The 17,025-nt window shown below is 49.7% G+C and overlaps 1 protein-coding gene across 1 annotated transcript; it reads left to right on the forward strand.

The window, feature by feature from the left end:
* The first annotated feature begins 201 nt into the window (after positions 1-201).
* SLC52A3 (solute carrier family 52 member 3) lies at positions 202-16,100 on the forward strand. Its single transcript, NM_001014864.1, is given in 5 exon segments — positions 202-321; positions 9,787-10,409; positions 12,040-12,539; positions 14,242-14,365; positions 15,186-16,100. Coding segments are annotated over 4 exon segments (1,404 nt in total). The 5' UTR covers positions 202-321; positions 9,787-9,842; the 3' UTR covers positions 15,399-16,100.
* The last annotated feature ends 925 nt before the right edge of the window (positions 16,101-17,025 follow it).

Below are 17,025 nucleotides of genomic sequence, written 5' to 3' on the forward strand. Positions count from 1 at the left end.
CACTGGGACATCTAGACAGCTGCTCCTGCCAGGTGGGGGCCGGAGTCTCCCCTGCCTGGCACCAGGACCGGAGGTTGGGATGGGCATTGAGGGGAGGAGAACCCAGCCAAGGTCAGCCCCGTGGGAGGGCTGAAGCCCTTCCAGGGCTTGGGAGAGGGGTGAGGGAGGAAGGGAACTCATGGTCCACATTGGCTGGCTGCGCTCCCATTATCTTCTCGCTTCCTCCCTGAAGCAAAGCCCTAAAAGCCCAGGCATCTTTAGACCCTTTGGAGACTCCAAGACCCAGAGAGCGCGAGCAGCTGGCTTGACAACGCACAGCCGGTAAGCACAAGCCTGGCTGAGCAGGGGGTGGACAGGGGGCAGGCAAGCACTGCTTCCTCCCTGGGCCTGGTTCCTCCACGTCTGTGAGACAGGAATGCAGAGATGGGATGAGGCTCAGGGGAGCCGGTGGAGAGGACAAGTGAAGGCCTCTGGATGCACGTGGACACAGGGCGCCAGGGCGGTGGCTGACCCGGGCCAGGCCTCCAGCACACCCGGCCTCTCCCCTGCCTCCACCTCCTGCTCACTGCAACCTCTGCCTTTGGCCTGCCTCTGTCTTTCTTTCTGCCTGCTTCTGCTTCTAGCTTTTGATTCTTTCTTTCCTTCTATGTCTCAGTTTCTGTCTTTTTGTCTCCACCTCTTCCTCTAGGTTTTTTTTTAACTGTCTCTATCTCCCTGTTCTGTTCACTCAATACCATCTCACTCCTGCCCGGACCACATCCTCACCCCTCTAGTCTTATTAGGAGTCTGGAACCTGGGGTAATATTGACTCAGACCCTTGTCTGGGAGCGGTGTGTGGCCAGCGCCCATGCTGTCAGCTGGCACTGTCCGAGCTGCCCTGGCTGACTTAACCCCCACGGCTGAGGCAGGCAGGTTCGCAAACCAGGTGGCCATCTGGACACTGGGAGAGAGGACAGGGCCAGGCTCGCATGGGAGAAAGCAGCACTCGACAGATAGACACAGAAACTCCCGTCCTTGAGCTGATGCCCAGTGATGCCATAAAGAAGAGAGCAGAGAGCAGGTCAGTGCAAGCTTAGAGGCTTGGGCTCTGATGGTCAAGGCTGGACAAGGCCCTTCCTGCCAGTGGGGGTGTGCTGGCCCCTGACCCCTACTCCCTTCACTCCCTTGGGCCTGGGACACAGCTTTTCATGCAAGAATCTGAAGGAAAGAGACACCTTTGTCTGAGGCTGTCCTTCTGGCTTCACTGTGTTTGCCCACCTGCTGTAGGAGAAAGTCAAGGGTCTCATTTGAAGCCTTAGGTTTCTGGTTTCCCGCAGTCGCCAAAGGGCCTGGGAAACAGATGTGTTTGGAGTCTCTCCCAGGTTTGTCCAGGGCCTGGATCACATGTCTCTCCCTTTTCCAGCCCAAGTGCTTCGGGAGGCTAGAGGTGAGTGGAAAGGGATCCTGCTCAGCTTGGCCCCTGAAGCTGGTCTCTAACCCCCTCCCCTCCAGGGCCCTCCTCACGCTGCTTAAGAGGGCTGGGTCCACAGATATACCTGGGCTCAAACCTCAGCTCTCAGTTGACTAGCTGTGTGACCTCAGCAAATGACTTTCCCTCTCTGAGCCTCGGTTTCCTCATCTATTATATTAAATGTAGACAATTACCACGCTTCCTCCAGGATTGTTGAGAGGACTTGACAGATAATGTGTGTAAAGTGCTTAACGCTGGGCCTGGGGAGACAAGCAGTAAGAAATGGCGGCCATTGTTCTAGCTGTTACTCTTAGCACTGTTTTTATCTTTTCCCCCTTGACAACTGCACCAGCTTTCTAAGGGGTTAACAGGCTTCATCCCTGATTCCACCCTGGTTCTCCATTACTGTCCTCACAACAGCCAGCATGATTCTATCTAAAGTGAAATTAGAGCTGGCCCAGCAGGGGAGATTTTTGACTCAGAGGAAACCTCCAAACTCTTGCCTACAGGGCCCCATGTGACCTGGCCAGTTCCTCCCCCTGGGACCTGCGATAGCCACATCAGCCTCCTGGCTGTGCTTTCCACACCAAGACCTGTTTCTGGCTGAGCGGACAAGTGAGGCCCCACCCCAGGGCCTTTGCACTTGCTGTCCCCTCCCCCCACTACTCTTTCGCCTGACATGGCTCACTCCCAGGCTTCCTTCAGGTTCCCTCTGCCAGCTGCCCTCCCCGACTGCCTGCTCCCCCTGACAGCTCCTTCCCTCCACAGCCCTTATCACCAGCTGACTAGCTCGATGTTCCTACTTTGCTTAGCGACTGTTTCATCCCACACTTTCCTGAGAGCAGAGATTGTGTCCAGCACATAGCAAGTATCCAGTGAATACCGGGTAAATGAATGAACAAGAACTGCAAAGCCACTGTAAAACAGATAACAGAGATATGCACTTTTAAACAGTATCCCCAGCACTCTTTGAGCCACTCCTGAGATCTCTGAAGCCACCCAGCCTCGGCATTGGCAGGTACCTCTGCCCAGGACATCCGCCGTCCACTGCCATTGATGCTCCAGAAGCACATGGCACTTAGTGTGGCTCCTGGGAATAAGCCAAGGCAGGGGAGCCATAAAGGAGATGGGTCACGCTGGGCCATAACACCACCATGACTTTTTTCCAAATAGAGATTTGTAGAGCCAAATCACTTCCCTCAAAGTATACAGCTGCCTGCCTCAGGACCCAGAGAACTCATCTCTGTGGGCCATGGGGACTGGGGCTCTCAGTGCATGGGACCCATTGCACATAAATAAAATTCAGGCCCCTTACCTCCCCAGTCTGCCCTCTGCTCCCCATTAAGCCCACTGTTTCAGCCACACTGGCCTAGGCTGCCCCAGGACCTTTGCACAAGCTGTTCCTTCTGTGTATATGTTCTTTGGAGTATTTTTATGAGGTTTTTAATTTTAAAAAATATTCAAACATTTGGTACAGCTGAAATTGATTTTCTTTTGATGGAGCGGGGACTGGGTAAGAGATAAGAAAGAGATTCAGCTTTATTTATTTTCCCCAAATGACTACCCTATCTTATGTTCTTACTGGTTCTATGTAGGAAAACTACTTATTTGTAAATGTGTAACTGGCCAGGTTGCTGACCTCATAGTTTTATAGCTGTTCAGGTGATAAAAAGGTAACCATCTTCTGCCAATTCCCCTCCTCCCTTTAATTATTTACTTATTACTCCTTAATAGGCATACCACTTATTGCCTCCTCTATATCCTTGCTTATTTTACACCTTCTTCTGCTCTCAAGGCCTGAAACAGTGAGTCAGACCCCACCATTTACTATTCTTCTGTCCGTCTCTCCTAGCATGTCTGAGGCTTCTGGAGAAAGTTATTCAGAATACAGATATTCACTACTGTTTTGACTCGATTATGAATCAGTCTTTATCAATATAAACTGAGTCTCAGTTTACACTTTTGATTTTTGCTATCAGATTCCATAGTGAGAGTTACCGCTCCCTCCCTCCGTGTCCCTCTCTCTTTCCCTGCATTTTTTTCTGGAAGACCTTCGCCCCACACTTACTCCTAACCTGTTCCTTTTGGTATCTCTTTAAGGTGTGTCTCAACAACTCATTTCGTTTGATTTTGGGTTTTGATCAGATCCTAATTGAGGCAGGACCTGAGTTTCTGAGTCAGGGCATTAATAGTAAATGAGATCAATGTATTCATTAGTTTTTGCTTACCATCACTGGTCAGTGCACATTCTTGAACATATATCTCTGCCCAATTAGCCAGTGTTTTGCTATTTATAAAAAATAAGAGTGGCTTAAACAATGTAGAAGCTTATTGATAACAACACTAAACAAGCAAAATGGTATGAGCGAATGCTTTCACTGTTCACCTGAAATTGTCAAATCATTGTTAATCAGCTGTATCCCAGTACAAAATAAAAGTTAAAAAAAAAAAAAAAACAAGCAAAATAGCCCAGCAGGGGACAAAACAGGGCTGGTATGGCAGTTCTATGCCTGAGAGGGGGTCTAGTCTCTGTCTAGCCCCAACACCATCTCCCATTTGTGCAAAATGGCTGCTGGCATTCTGCCTATCACATCTAAATTCCAGACAGCAGGAGGAGGAAGAGCAAAAGAGCACATTTCCTTTAAGGAGATTTTTTCAAAGTCTCTTACACCCTCATTAGTGTTAGTGTTAGCCACTCAGTCGTGCCCAACTCTTTGCGACCCCATGGACTGCATCCCACCAGGCTCCTCTGTCCATGAGATTTTCCAGGCAAGGATACTGGAGTGGGTTGCCATTTCCTTCTCCAGGGCATCTTCCCACCCCAGGGATCGAACCCCGGTCTCCTGCACTGCAGGCAGATTCTTTACCGACTGAGCTACAAGGGAAGCCCCTACAACCTCATTGGCCTGGTCTTAATTCAAGAGCCATGTCCAGCTACAAAGGAAGTTGGAAAATGTAGTCCTTTAGCTCAGTGGCCATTTGTCCAGACAAAAATCTAGTCTTGGTAATAATGAAAGAAGGAAGAGTGGCTGGTGGGAAGCAGCTAGTAACCTTGGTCTTGGAGTATCAATGCTCCATCTTTTCTTTCCTTCCAAAGTGTTTCACTCATCCTAGGCAGAACTCTACCGGAGCTGATGGGGGTCAGCTTTTTTTCAATGAGATTCTGCCTGCTGTATAACAGGTTGTGGTCTCAGGTTGGAGTGAACAGCCAGCACCTATTTCTGGGTCTCCTTGGACAGTACAGTGAGCTGCTAAGAAGCTATGATGAACTGCTGGCTTTTGAAAGAGGTCTTTTCCCTCCTCCACTCCACTGATCCTCTGGGGCAACACTGCCTCTGTTTTGCAGCCCGTGAGTTACCTGCCTTGGCCAATGTAGGGCGGGAACCTTGCCTTTCCATCCAGCCCCAGCCACTGCTCCCTCCCCTCTACCTGTAGCTCTGCCTCTGCTTTGGCCCATGATGCATCTGGGTCCTGCCGCCCACCCACCTCTTCCTCACACTTTTCTCTGGGGATAGCCCCTGTGTCTTTTCTGCTTGCACCCCTCACAGCACTGGGCACAAAGCAGGTGACTAAAAATCCCTGCTTGTTGATTGTTTAGAGGGAAGTGATGACAAAATTCTGCCTTCAGAAATGACGTGTATTGTGGTATCAGGAAGTGTTCAGGATAACTGTGTTTTTAAATGCAATTGCCACATTTTTTGAAATGGTAATTGTGATCATTAACATGTACACATACGAAGTATCAGGCATCAGTGAGCATTTTGCAGGTTTCATAGTCATAACAACTCTGATGTTGGTACTGGGAGCCTCCCATTTTGTGTAAGAGAAATCAGACACCAGAAGTTAAGCCAATTAGTTCAAGGTTGAAGCCAGGATTTGAGGCCAGACGTCTGCCTCTAGACACTAGTGCAGCAAGAGCAGTAAGGTGGCTGGAGGCAGTGACCTGAGTCCAGATCTGAGAGAGAGGCCCAAGGTTGGATCCCAGCCCACACCTTGCCCCCTACTAGGACGGGATCCAGGGCAAGCCACATCTTGCTCTCAAAAATGAGGGCTAGGCTTGACCAGGGTTTGCAGTGTATCAGGCTTGGAGGGTCCCGGGTGGGTGCCCTAAGTTAAGGAGGGCCAAGGGTGATTGTTGCCATGTAGGCAAGCTGACCTGGTGTTGTCTTCCAGAATATTCAGGAGAAGCCAGAAATCCTGAGTTTTGTTTGCCAAATCCTTTCTGACTTGCAGACGTCAGTAACTAATTATTTACAACTCACCCCACGTCAAAATAACACATCTGCTGCTTGCCTGCAGCCAGTGAGTTACCAGTTCACAAACTGGAGCTAGGTCATCTGTAAAGGCTCTTCCACCACTGTCAGAATGCGAGATTCCAAAGCAGCCCCTGCCCTCCAGGGGTTTCAGTCTCCCTGGCAAATGTACCAGGACACACCCACTCCAGGAAAACCCTGAATGGAGGGGCCTGGGGCCTGGGGCCGGCAGCCAGTGGAGGTTTCCTGAGGGGCAGAGTCCTGCAGAAAGCTGAGATGCAGATGGGTGTGAAGATGGTGCCCCAGCCAGGCTAAGACAGAAGTTTGCCCTCTCTGTGTGGGTCCTCTGGGCACGCCCAGAGCCAGGGCTTGACCTGGGCTGTCAGTGGGGCCAGCTTGCTGGTGAGGAAACAGAGCTTTACTGACTCACCTAAGGCCCCCAGACAGGAGGTGGTGAAATGGGACTGAAAGCAGGTCTGGCTGCATTCCACCTCCCAGGGAGGATTGGGTTTCAGAGGAAGAGAGTCTGGGGTTGGAGAGTCAGCTCTATGTACGGGAACCTGGAGAGGAAGTTCCACCCCACAGGGGCTGCCCCAGCATGCTCTAGAAGAGAGACAAGGAGTTAAAGGCTGACCATGTGAGTTGAGCAGAACCAAGAGATCAGGGTCCTGGGGAGAGGTGAGTGGAGCCATCTGCTTCAGAGGACCCAGCCTCTGCAACACCAGCCTCCGGAGAGGCCCTCCACCCCCCCAGACCCCACCCCATTCCCCATCTGTAAAAAGGATGTGATTGGACCAGTCAACATTTCTCTCCAAAATGGTACCTATGCCAGCTGTGATTTCAGGCAGTACCTCCAGGGGAACTTTCTTTTTTTCCTTTAGTAATTTTAATATTCATATGTTAATTTTCGTGCAAATTAGAAAAAAGTAATAACTATAACAGCAAACCCTTAGTGAGCGCTTTCTATGCGCCAGGTACCGTTAAGACAATATATACTCCTTAACGTTGCATCTCATTACAAACCATGAGGTCGATTTACAGAGAGGGGAAATGAGGTAGAGGGAGGCAAACTCAGTCACCCCAAATCATTCAGTAAGCTCAGAGGCAGACCTGGCTTCAAGTTCAGGCAGCTGCCTCCAGTTACTCACTCAACTCTGTGAACAAAGAATGTTGCCTGACATCCCATCTCTACAAGGATTAAGTTGGAACCCACAGCAGTTGACCGTCAGTGCTTCCTGAGGGGCATTCAGGATGGAAAAGCATTCAGCATGAAGCATTCTGTTTCAGATATACAGCCCCCAGACAGTTAAGATGCAAACCAAAGAAAGAATTATTCCAGTGACCCAGACATCATGTATCTTCCCTTACATTGAAAAGCACTAAAATCATTAACTTGAGCTGAGTTTGTGTCTGTGTCTGTGGGTGTGTGACTGGCATTAATCTTTTACCTAGACTTATGTATGACCACATGTAACTCCCAACAACAAATTCATATATATCCTGGCTCCTCCCTTACCTCTCTGGAGCAGTTCCTCAGACCTGAGAGGCTGTCTTCCTGGCTATAATCTTCACATTGCTGTTGCTTAGCCGCTCAGTTGTTCCGACTCTGGGACTCTATGGACTGCAGCATGCCAGGCTTCCCAGTCCTTCATCTCCTAGAGTTTGCTCAAATGACTCATGTCCATTGAGTCATTGATGCCATTCAGCCATCTCATCCTCTGTCGCCCCCTTTTCTCCTGCTTTCAGTCTTTCCTAGCATCAGGGTCTTTTCCAGTGAGTTGGCTTTTTGCATCAGGTGACCAAAGTACTGGAGCTTCAGCTTAGCATCAGTCCTTCCAATGAATATCAGGACTGATTTCCTTTAAGATTGACTGGTTTAATCTCCTTGCTGTCCAAGGGATTCTCAAGAGTCTTCTCCAGCACCACAATTTGAAAGCATCAATTCTTCGGTGTTCAGCCTTCTTTATGGTCCAACTCTAATATCTGTACATGACTACTGGAAAACCATAGCTTTGACTAGATGGACCTTGGCTGGCAAAGTGGTCTCTCTACTCTTTAATATGCTGTCTATGTTGATCATAGCTTTCCTGCATAGGTCCCTGAATAAAGCTGAAACTCACTGCTCTTATGTTGTGAGATGCTGATTTTTTTTTTCAGTTGACAAACCCTCTCCACTGTTTTTTCTTAGACTGAGGGTAACAGCACAGGTGGTGTGACACAGGTAATTGGGAAGGTAGTAAAAAAAGGATAGGCTACCCACTCCAGTATTCTTGGGCTTCCCTAGCGGCTCAGTTGGTGAAGAATCAGCCTGCAATGCAGGAGACCTGGGTTTGACTCCTGGGTTGGGAAGATCCCCTGGAGAAGGGAACAGCTACCCACTCCAGTATTCTGGCCTGGAGAATCCCATGAACTGTATAGTCCATGGGGTTGCAAAGAGTCAGACACGACTGAGCGACTTTCACTTCACTTTACTTAAACAGGTCACAGCATGGCTCTAGAGGGCTACAGCCAGGCGGTCTCCAAGGGCCTGTCCAGAGATGGAGCTCTATAATTTGAGAAGAAGAACTCCAGACTGGAATTTTATATCAGATAACCACATTTTTGTAACAGATAGTGTGCTGTGTTTACATGGTTCACAAATCAAAATTATATAAAAAGATCTACACTGAGATGCTGCAAACATCCCAGCAGTTTCTATGTGTCCTTCAAAGTCTGCTTTGCGCAAATACAGAGAACATATTCTTCCTCCTCTTCCCCTAAGTCCAAAAGACCATACACTGTGCACCTACCTTGATGTTGTTCACTTATCCACTCAGCCTTGAGGCCTGTCACCATCCACCAACCAGTGAGCTCTCCCACCTCCCTCTCTTTGTAACAGGTGTGTGCTATTCCAACAGGCCATCATCTCTTCCACTAGCCTCTCTTCTGTGAATGGCACAAAGGTTGTCTCTTATGTTTTGCTGTTATCAACAAGACTGCAAGCAATAGTAACCTCGTGTATAACTCATGGCTTTGGAACAATCTCACAGTGAGAAATGGAGTCACTGTTGATTGACATTTCCCATGGTGAATGAAGGGGACGGTCTAAGACTTACTTGTATTTTTCCCTCTGAACTGTTCATATCCTATGTCGACTTCTCTGTTGGGTCTTTTTGTTCTTAATCTGCAAAAACTCTTGACATATTAGGAAGATGAACCTTTTGTCTGTGCTTTATATTGCAGTATTTTCGCCCCGGATATCATCTGTCTTTTGATCTTCTTTTTGGTATTTTTTTTTGTCATTGTTTGCAGAGGCTGTTTTATTTGCTTGCTTTTGTGTGTTCTAATATTTATGCAGTAGAATGTATTATTGTAGCCACGCATTCCAGGAAACAAACTCACTCAGAAGAACAATGCAGATAGTGGAGTGCAGTTTATTACACCAGCGGGCCCAAGGCAGAGTCTCCTCTTAGCCAAGGACCCCGATCAGTTTTTGTGAAAACCTTATGTACCCTAAATGTACGTGCCCAAACCCACCTCCCCAAATTCCCTGAAACTAGTCTGAACAAAGGAAAAGAAAGATACAATCAAAGTTAACCCATGATTCATATGCCTTAGGCCTAGGTAGTTAACAGTGGACAATTATCAATAGGCCTGTGATCATACCCCAGTAAGCATAATAAAATTTATGATTCTATTCGGTTATACAATTAGGGTATTCTTTTAGGTGAGGGAGAGTCTAGGTACGAGCCCTGGGGCTCTTCCATCTGGGGGGGGGGGGTCTGGTTTTCCAGTTGGTATGTCATTTCCATAGATACTAGGCATTTAGCTCAAAGTCCACAGTCAGGCCCAAGATGGAGCCTGTTCTGTTTCCTCCTTCAGTATCAAATTTTTCTTTTGTGGACTCTGGATTTAGGAGTCATGATTAGGAAATCTTTCCCTGCTGAAAGGTTAGTTATAAAGGGATTTGTCCATGTTTTCTGCTAATAAAAAGCCAACGTGTTCACGGAGAGGGGAATAATAAGAGAAAACCCTGGGCCCAGAAGCACCGTCTTTTGCTATATGACGCACCTGACATGGCTCACTGATACTCTTCTCTATCAGACACGCTGCAGGCTGATCTGCGGAGGGAGCTGCCTCCGGCCCAGGCGGACGTCACCATGGCCTTCCTGATACACCTGCTGGTCTGCACGTTCGGGATGGGCTCCTGGGTGGCCATCAACGGGCTTTGGGTGGAGCTGCCCCTGCTGGTGACAGAGCTACCGGAGGGCTGGTATCTGCCCTCCTACCTCACAGTGATCATCCAGCTGGCCAACGTCGGCCCCCTGCTGGTCACCCTGCTCCATCACTTCCGGCCCGGCTGCCTCTCCGAGGTGGCCGTTGTCTTCACCGTGCTGGGGGTGGGCACCATCGCCTGCACCCTCTTCGCCTTCCTCTGGAACGTCACTTCCTGGGTGCTAGGCAGCCGGCACAGCATTGCCTTCCTGGTCCTCACCTTCTTCCTGGCCCTGGTGGACTGCACCTCCTCTGTCACCTTCCTGCCCTTCATGAGCAGGCTGCCCACCTACTACCTCACCACCTTCTTTGTGGGCGAAGGACTCAGCGGCCTCCTGCCTGCACTGGTGGCTCTTGCCCAGGGCTCGGGTCTCACCACCTGCGTCAACGTCACAGAGATATCGGCCACCACCCTGAGCCCTGAGACCACCAGGAACATGGACAGCCCACAGGTATCTGGCATCTCTCAGGGTCGTTGCAGATCTGTCCTTGGTCACAAGAAAGATCTTACCAAGGGCTGGTGTTCCCTAGATGTTGGGTGGACCTGTATTCTTGACCCAACAGCACTTCTGATTACCTGGGGGCACTGCTGAGACACACACATATCTAGGGTGGGGCTCCTCTGAAATCCTTGCGGTCGGGTGTATTTTGAAATCTGGAGTTTCAGATCGTAGAACACACTTACCCCACGTCTAAGACAGGGCCTGTGACACGGCAATGGGCACAGCGATCCCCACAGCCCGCAGCCCAGGGCATTCATGCCCCATAGGCAGATGAGGGCTATAAACAGCTTCATATCCAGTTCAAATGTTGCTGTCAACCAAGTCACGAAAATATTCTGACTTTCAGAGCCTTTCGGATTTTAGAGTTGCAGATAAGGGATTGTGAACGTGTCTTTATTGAAAAGTCCCCAGGTGCCACTAATGTACAACCGAGCTTGAGAACCACAGACTTTAGACGTTGATAAACGTTTAGACGCTACCCCATGTGTTTACAGCTTCAAACTTTCTCACTGGATGTGGGACAATATATGTGTCTGATATGATCCAAACCGCAGCAGTGCAGCAATGATTGCAAACTGGTGGCCTGGGCCACCATAACAGGCAAGATTTTTTTTTTTTTGAGAGTTTGAATTAGTTAATAACATTCAAATGTTTTGAAATTTCACATAAATCTAGATGCATGATATCTCTTGAAAACAGTCACCACAGGGTGCCTTTGGGTGGGGCTGTTCTGTCTCAAGCCAGCCCCATCTCTGAATATGCATATTTTCGGTTGCCAGCCCTGGAGGGCATTGAGTGGGCGGAGCTGTAGCTTCTGTCCTGACACCTCCGCGCTCCTTAAAGTGGGGGCTGCACTGGCGCTGTCAGAGGACACGCACAGGCTGATACAGATCCAGTGCTGCTGCCCAGCGAGCGAGTCAGTGTGAGCATATATTATCCTCACCATAGTAGCTGTGCGTATATTATCCATCACTTACATAATAATGATAATGCCTAGTATTTCTTGTATACACACAGACCTCGAAGACAATTGCAGATTTGGTTCCAGACCACCACGATAAAGCAAATATCTCAATAAAAAAGTCACACAAACTTTTTGTGTGCCTATAAAAGTTATGTTTACGCTATATGTTGTCTATTGAGTGTATAATAGCACTGTGTCTAAAAAAACAATGTACATAGCATAATTTTAAAATATTTTATTAATAAAAAGTGCTAACTATCTAGGAATTTCCTGGTGATCCAGAGCTTAGAACTCAGCTTCCACTTTAGGGGATCTAGGTTCAATCCCTGGTTAGACAATGAAGAGCCCACAAGCTGTGTGGGGCAGCCAAAAAAAAAAAAAAAAGTCAACTATCATCTGAGCCTTCAGTGAGTCACAATTTTTTTGCTAGTGGAGGGTTTGAAATAATTCAAGAATTACCAAAATGTGACCCAGAGGCAGGAAGTGAGCAAATGCTGTTGGAAAAAATACGAATAGACTTGCTCAACATAGGGTTGCCACAAACCTTCAATTTGTAAAAAAAAAAAAAAAAAAATCACCCAGGGATCTGACTGGCCCTTGTTTTGTCTTTCCCAGGGAGCTAGCAGCACTTTGGTGTCCAAGCTCGCTGGGACAGCACCCTCCGGGATCCACCTGGAAAGCCGTTACCTGCCCGCCAACTTCTCGCCCTTGGTCTTCTTCCTTCTGCTCTCCTTCATGATGGCCTGCTGCTTCATCTCCTTCTTTTTCCTCCAGCGTCAACCCAAGCGCTGGGAAGCCTCCATAGAAGACCTCCTCACCTCTCAGGTCACCCTCAACTCCATCCGGCCACAGGAAGGGAAGGACCTGGGTCCCCCCGAGGAGAGCGGCAAGGCCCAGGACCCTCCGGAGGAGAAGACGGCCCCCCAGCACCTGGCCCACCTGACTTTCATCTACGTCCTGGTGGCCTTTGTGAACGCGCTCACCAATGGCGTGCTGCCCTCGGTGCAGACCTACTCCTGCCTATCCTACGGGCCTGTGGCCTACCACCTGTCCGCCACCCTCAGCTCCATGGCCAGCCCTCTCACCTGCTTCCTCTCCATTTTTCTGCCTAACAGGTCTGCCCTCACCTGGCCCTGGAGAGCTCGGGTTGGGGGTGCACTTCGTGTCAGAACCGAGAATCCACCGCGCCTACCTATCAGGCTGGAGGTGGGATAGTTAAGAACACGATGTCTGGGGCTCAACTGCCTGTGTTCAAGTCCCGGCTCTGCCACTTGCTAGCTCTGTGATACTGGACGCCTCTCTGGGCCTCAGGAGTCTAATCTGGAAAATGGGGAGAATAATAGCTCTTCTTAGGTTGCTGGGGGCTAATTTTGTAAAGCTTTTAGAGCAGTGAGTGCCTGGCGCATGTCAGGTCTACATTCACCACCACTGGCCCATGAGGAGGAATAAGCAGGCAAGAAGCGAGGCTCCTATTTACAAATGGAAACCCTGAGGCTCGAAGAAAGCGTTTGCTCATGTCTAATTCCCAGGATTTGAGTCCTGCCCTCCTGCCTCCGGCCCATACTGGCCCTCTTACAGCTGTAATTCTAGAAGAATGGCTGAGCAAATTGATAAAACACAAATTGAGTCAGCCTGGGGTTCCAAATTTTAATAAGCAACCTAAGTGGTTCTGATGCAGGGGCTTCAGACCCCCACAGGTGAAACACCCACCTTGGGGTCATGAAATTTTAGGTCCCCCTTGCCTCCCACCTTCTCCTCTGCCCTGCCTGTCCTTACTGCCTCTCAGCCCTGCCCATCCCCACCTGCCATCCCCACCTCCCCTAGTCCTGCCCACCCCACCCCCACCCCCTGCCAGGGAAGGAGGGATCATGAGGATGGGAGAGCTGGACAGATGTCCGTTTGCCAGAAAGCTGAGTTTTCTCCCTTGGGTTTGAAAATTGTGGAGCGAAGCTGGAGATCTCTGAGGGAACAGACCAGAGGCTGCAGATCTGTGGACTCTGAGATGCCCAGAATGTTAGAAATATAGAATCTGAGAGTCCCAGAATCCAAGAATCCTGAGACAGAAAGTGTCCTTAGAGGTAGGCAGCCCTCCACTCTAACCTGTCAGCGTGGATGGGGAGATCCCGGGGAAAAGGCCTCAAATGAAGGATGGTGTCCTCAGTGGTCAGACCGAGGGCTACACAGAAGGTCACCAGTGCCTCTGAGCCGGCTACCAGGGCCCACGGATCATGCAAATCTCACATTGTGGACCAGAGAGCTGAGGGTGGAGGGAAGAAGGGTCACCCGAGGCTGCATAGCACACCCTACAGTCACGGTGCCATGATCCAAGCCTCCCACTCATCTGCCCAACTTCCTAGAGTGGGTGCGAGGTGTTGCAGGAGGAAATAGCAACAGCTGCTACCAGGTGGGCCCACAACCAGGGCCAGGCCCTACACACTCTGCTCCCCTGCATTCTCCCAGCCACATAAGACTCATCTCACAGGTGAAGAAACTGAGGCTTAGGGCCCAGTCTTGCAGGAGGAACTGGGATTTGAACCAGGCTTGTGTAGCCCCAGAATCTGTTCTGTTTCTTCTGCTGGGATGCTGGGCTTTGCTGTTAATACTCAGGATGACTTGTGCCAGTCTTGATCTCAGGAACCTCACTGATGCACTTGAACTGGGTAGCCTGGAAGTTTCCACATGGGTCTAACCTCTAAACCTAGAGAAGCTGACCACTCCATGTGGCCCCCTGGAGCTCGAGCTGGGTGGGAGAGTAGGAGCAAATGTTCAGGCTTCTCAGTCCTCCAATCACACCCCACCCCCCCAACTCTGTCATAGGTCTCTGCCATTCCTGGGAGTCCTCGCAGTGCTCGGGACCAGCTTCGGAGCCTACAACATGGCCATGGCTGTGATGAGCCCCTGCCCCTTCATGCAGGGCCACTGGGGTGGAGAAGTCCTCATCGTGAGTGTCTGGACTGTGGCGCTATCCACCCCCAACCCCTACCTAGCCAAGGCCTAGGAGACCCAGAGTACAGCTCCTTTTACTGACCAAGTGCTTTGTGGTTACTTGCTCAGGAAGCTCAAGGTGGGTGTGGGGAGGAGGAGGGATGCTCTCATTGGGGAATAGAGGCTTCAGAAGGTTAGTTGGCTGGTCCAAGGTGACAGTGCAGACTCTCCCATGAACGCCACACTCTCCACTGTGTATGGCAGCAGTAGCCTTCTCCCAGTTGCCCCTGACTTGATCATGCTGTGCTGTGCTTAGTCGCTCAGCTGTGTCTGACTCTTTGTGACTCCATGGACTGTAGCCCACCAGGCTCCCCTGTCCATGGGGATTCTTCAGGCAACTTTGGGTTGCCATGCCCTCCTCCAAGGAATCTTCCCAACCCAGAGCTCAAACCCTGGCCTCTCCCATTGCAGGTGGATTCTTTTACTGTCTGACCCACCAGGGAAGCCCAAGAATACTGGAGTGGGTAGCCTATCCCTTCTCTAAGGGATCTTCCCTACCCAGGAATCGAACTGGATTCTCTTGCATTGCAGGTGGATTCTTTACCAGCTGAGCTACCAGGGAAGTCCTGACTTGATCATGGGGGACAGAAAGCTATTGGGTTCTCCTTTATCCTTGGGGAGGTCAACTCAGGGGGCCCCATTAGCTCTCCTTGCACTTAGAGGCTATTCCATGGGGTTCTCTTAGCCATGTTAGGTCACCCTAGAGGTGCCCTTTGCCCCTGGGGCTCACCCCAAAGTCACCTTCACTCAGCATCTCTCCCAACGTGTCTCTGCAGGTGGTTTCTTGGGTGCTGTTCACTGGCTGTCTGAGCTACGTCAAGGTGATGCTGGGTGTGATCCTGCGCGATCACAGCCGCAGCGCCCTCCTATGGTGCGGGGCGGCGGTGCAGCTGGGCTCGCTCCTGGGAGCGGTTGTCATGTTCCCGCTGGTCAACGTGTTGAGGCTCTTCTCATCCGCTGACTTCTGCAGCCTGCAGTGCTCCGCCTAAACCAGCTGAAGGGACGTGATCCATCATAAGGCCCCGCCCTCATTACTAACTCCTGAAAACTGGGACATCTCGAGGCAAGGTGTGTGCCCAAGGTCACAGAGCCAGTGGTAGACCAGAAGGGAGGCAGAGTCTGAGTACTTTTGTGTACAACACAAACTCCTCTCAGGAAACGTGGGGAATAGTATGGGCCTCCCAGGGGACATGGAAATGCAAAGCACAGCCCACCCCAACTCTGTCACAGCGCCTGCTGTTCTAGCTCCTCAGATCTCGTTTAGCTCTTGAGAGATGACTGTGAGAAATGAACTATTTTCTACCATATCAATAAGCAAAGGATATCACAGCCACCAGCGATTGCAGGTGTCCAACATGAGCCAGTGAGCCCTGAGGAAACTCAGGATGTGAAAACACAGGATACTGGCCCCAGATAGCTGAGGTGCATGTCAGAGGGATGATTTCAGTGAGCCCAGACTCATGCTAAATACATAGAAAAGCGCTGAATTGCTTACCTTGCAGTTTCTGGTTTTCCTTCATAACAGTAATCTATTGATGTTTCCACTACCTGCCCTTTGTGGCCAAACTCCTGTATCCTAGCTCCTCCCCTAACCTCCTCAGAGCAGTTCTCTCGGCATTACTTGAGATGCTGCCTCCCAGGCTTGACGTCCTAAAAATTCCCGCTGAATAAAACATAACTCTTTAACTTTTAGATTGTGAATATTTTTCACGTCGACAGCGGTTCTGCAGCACCCAGCTGGATGGTGTTAGAAGGGGAACAGCTGGGAGGGTGAGCCGCCTGTTATAAGCCATGTGACCTTGGGGAAGTCACTTTATTGCTATGTACCTCTGTTTCCTCTTCCACAAAATGTGAATTATTAGCACCTATGTCATAGGTTTGGCACAGGGATAAAAGGGAGAAGCACCCAGCATGTCCTGATCTGATGACCAAGAGTAATAACAGGAGTGACAATCAACAAAGCCTAGAAGTGGCTAGAAGGGTTAAGAGATGTTCCCTTCTCCATATCCTTTCCACTCCTGTTCTCACAGAGAAGCGTCTAGAAAACAGATGGCTAACGGTGGACTCTCTTTTAGGCATCCTGGAGTCCCAGTATGGAGGAACGTTGTACCTCACCTACCCTTTCTTGTTACCCCTGCTGACCCAGGAAGGCTCACTCCTTGGAGAGTAAATGACCTCCTAAGAGGCAGAAGGAGAGGTTTGGGGTGGAGGGGCCACAGCAAGACTCTGAACATGAGTTCCCCCACCCCTTTCACTGGCTGACTCTGAACTGGGAGGCAGTCCTCTGAACTGGAGGGAGGAGGAGAATGGGGAGGAGTGTGTTAGCTACCTGATAGTTTTTGGGCTTTATCTTTTTAAAAATAAATAAATAAATAAAGATATTCCTTGTTTTTACACTAAGGTCATTCTTCCAGAGAAAGTCCAACGTGAATGCCAAAAAAATGTTTCAATATAATCAGCTTTCAGTTGGTGCTAAAGTGAAGGCTGAGCTCAGAAATAAACAGAATCAAGGGCTTAGAGAAGGTCTGATCCTGGGACTTCTTTTCTTCACAGGTTTGTTTTGTTTGCTTACCACCACCCCTCCTTTTTATTTTGAATAGATAATATAAAGTCACA

The sequence above is a fragment of the Bos taurus genome, chromosome 13, assembly GCF_002263795.3.
Source record: "Bos taurus isolate L1 Dominette 01449 registration number 42190680 breed Hereford chromosome 13, ARS-UCD2.0, whole genome shotgun sequence".
NCBI classification, from domain to species: Eukaryota; Metazoa; Chordata; class Mammalia; order Artiodactyla; family Bovidae; genus Bos; species Bos taurus.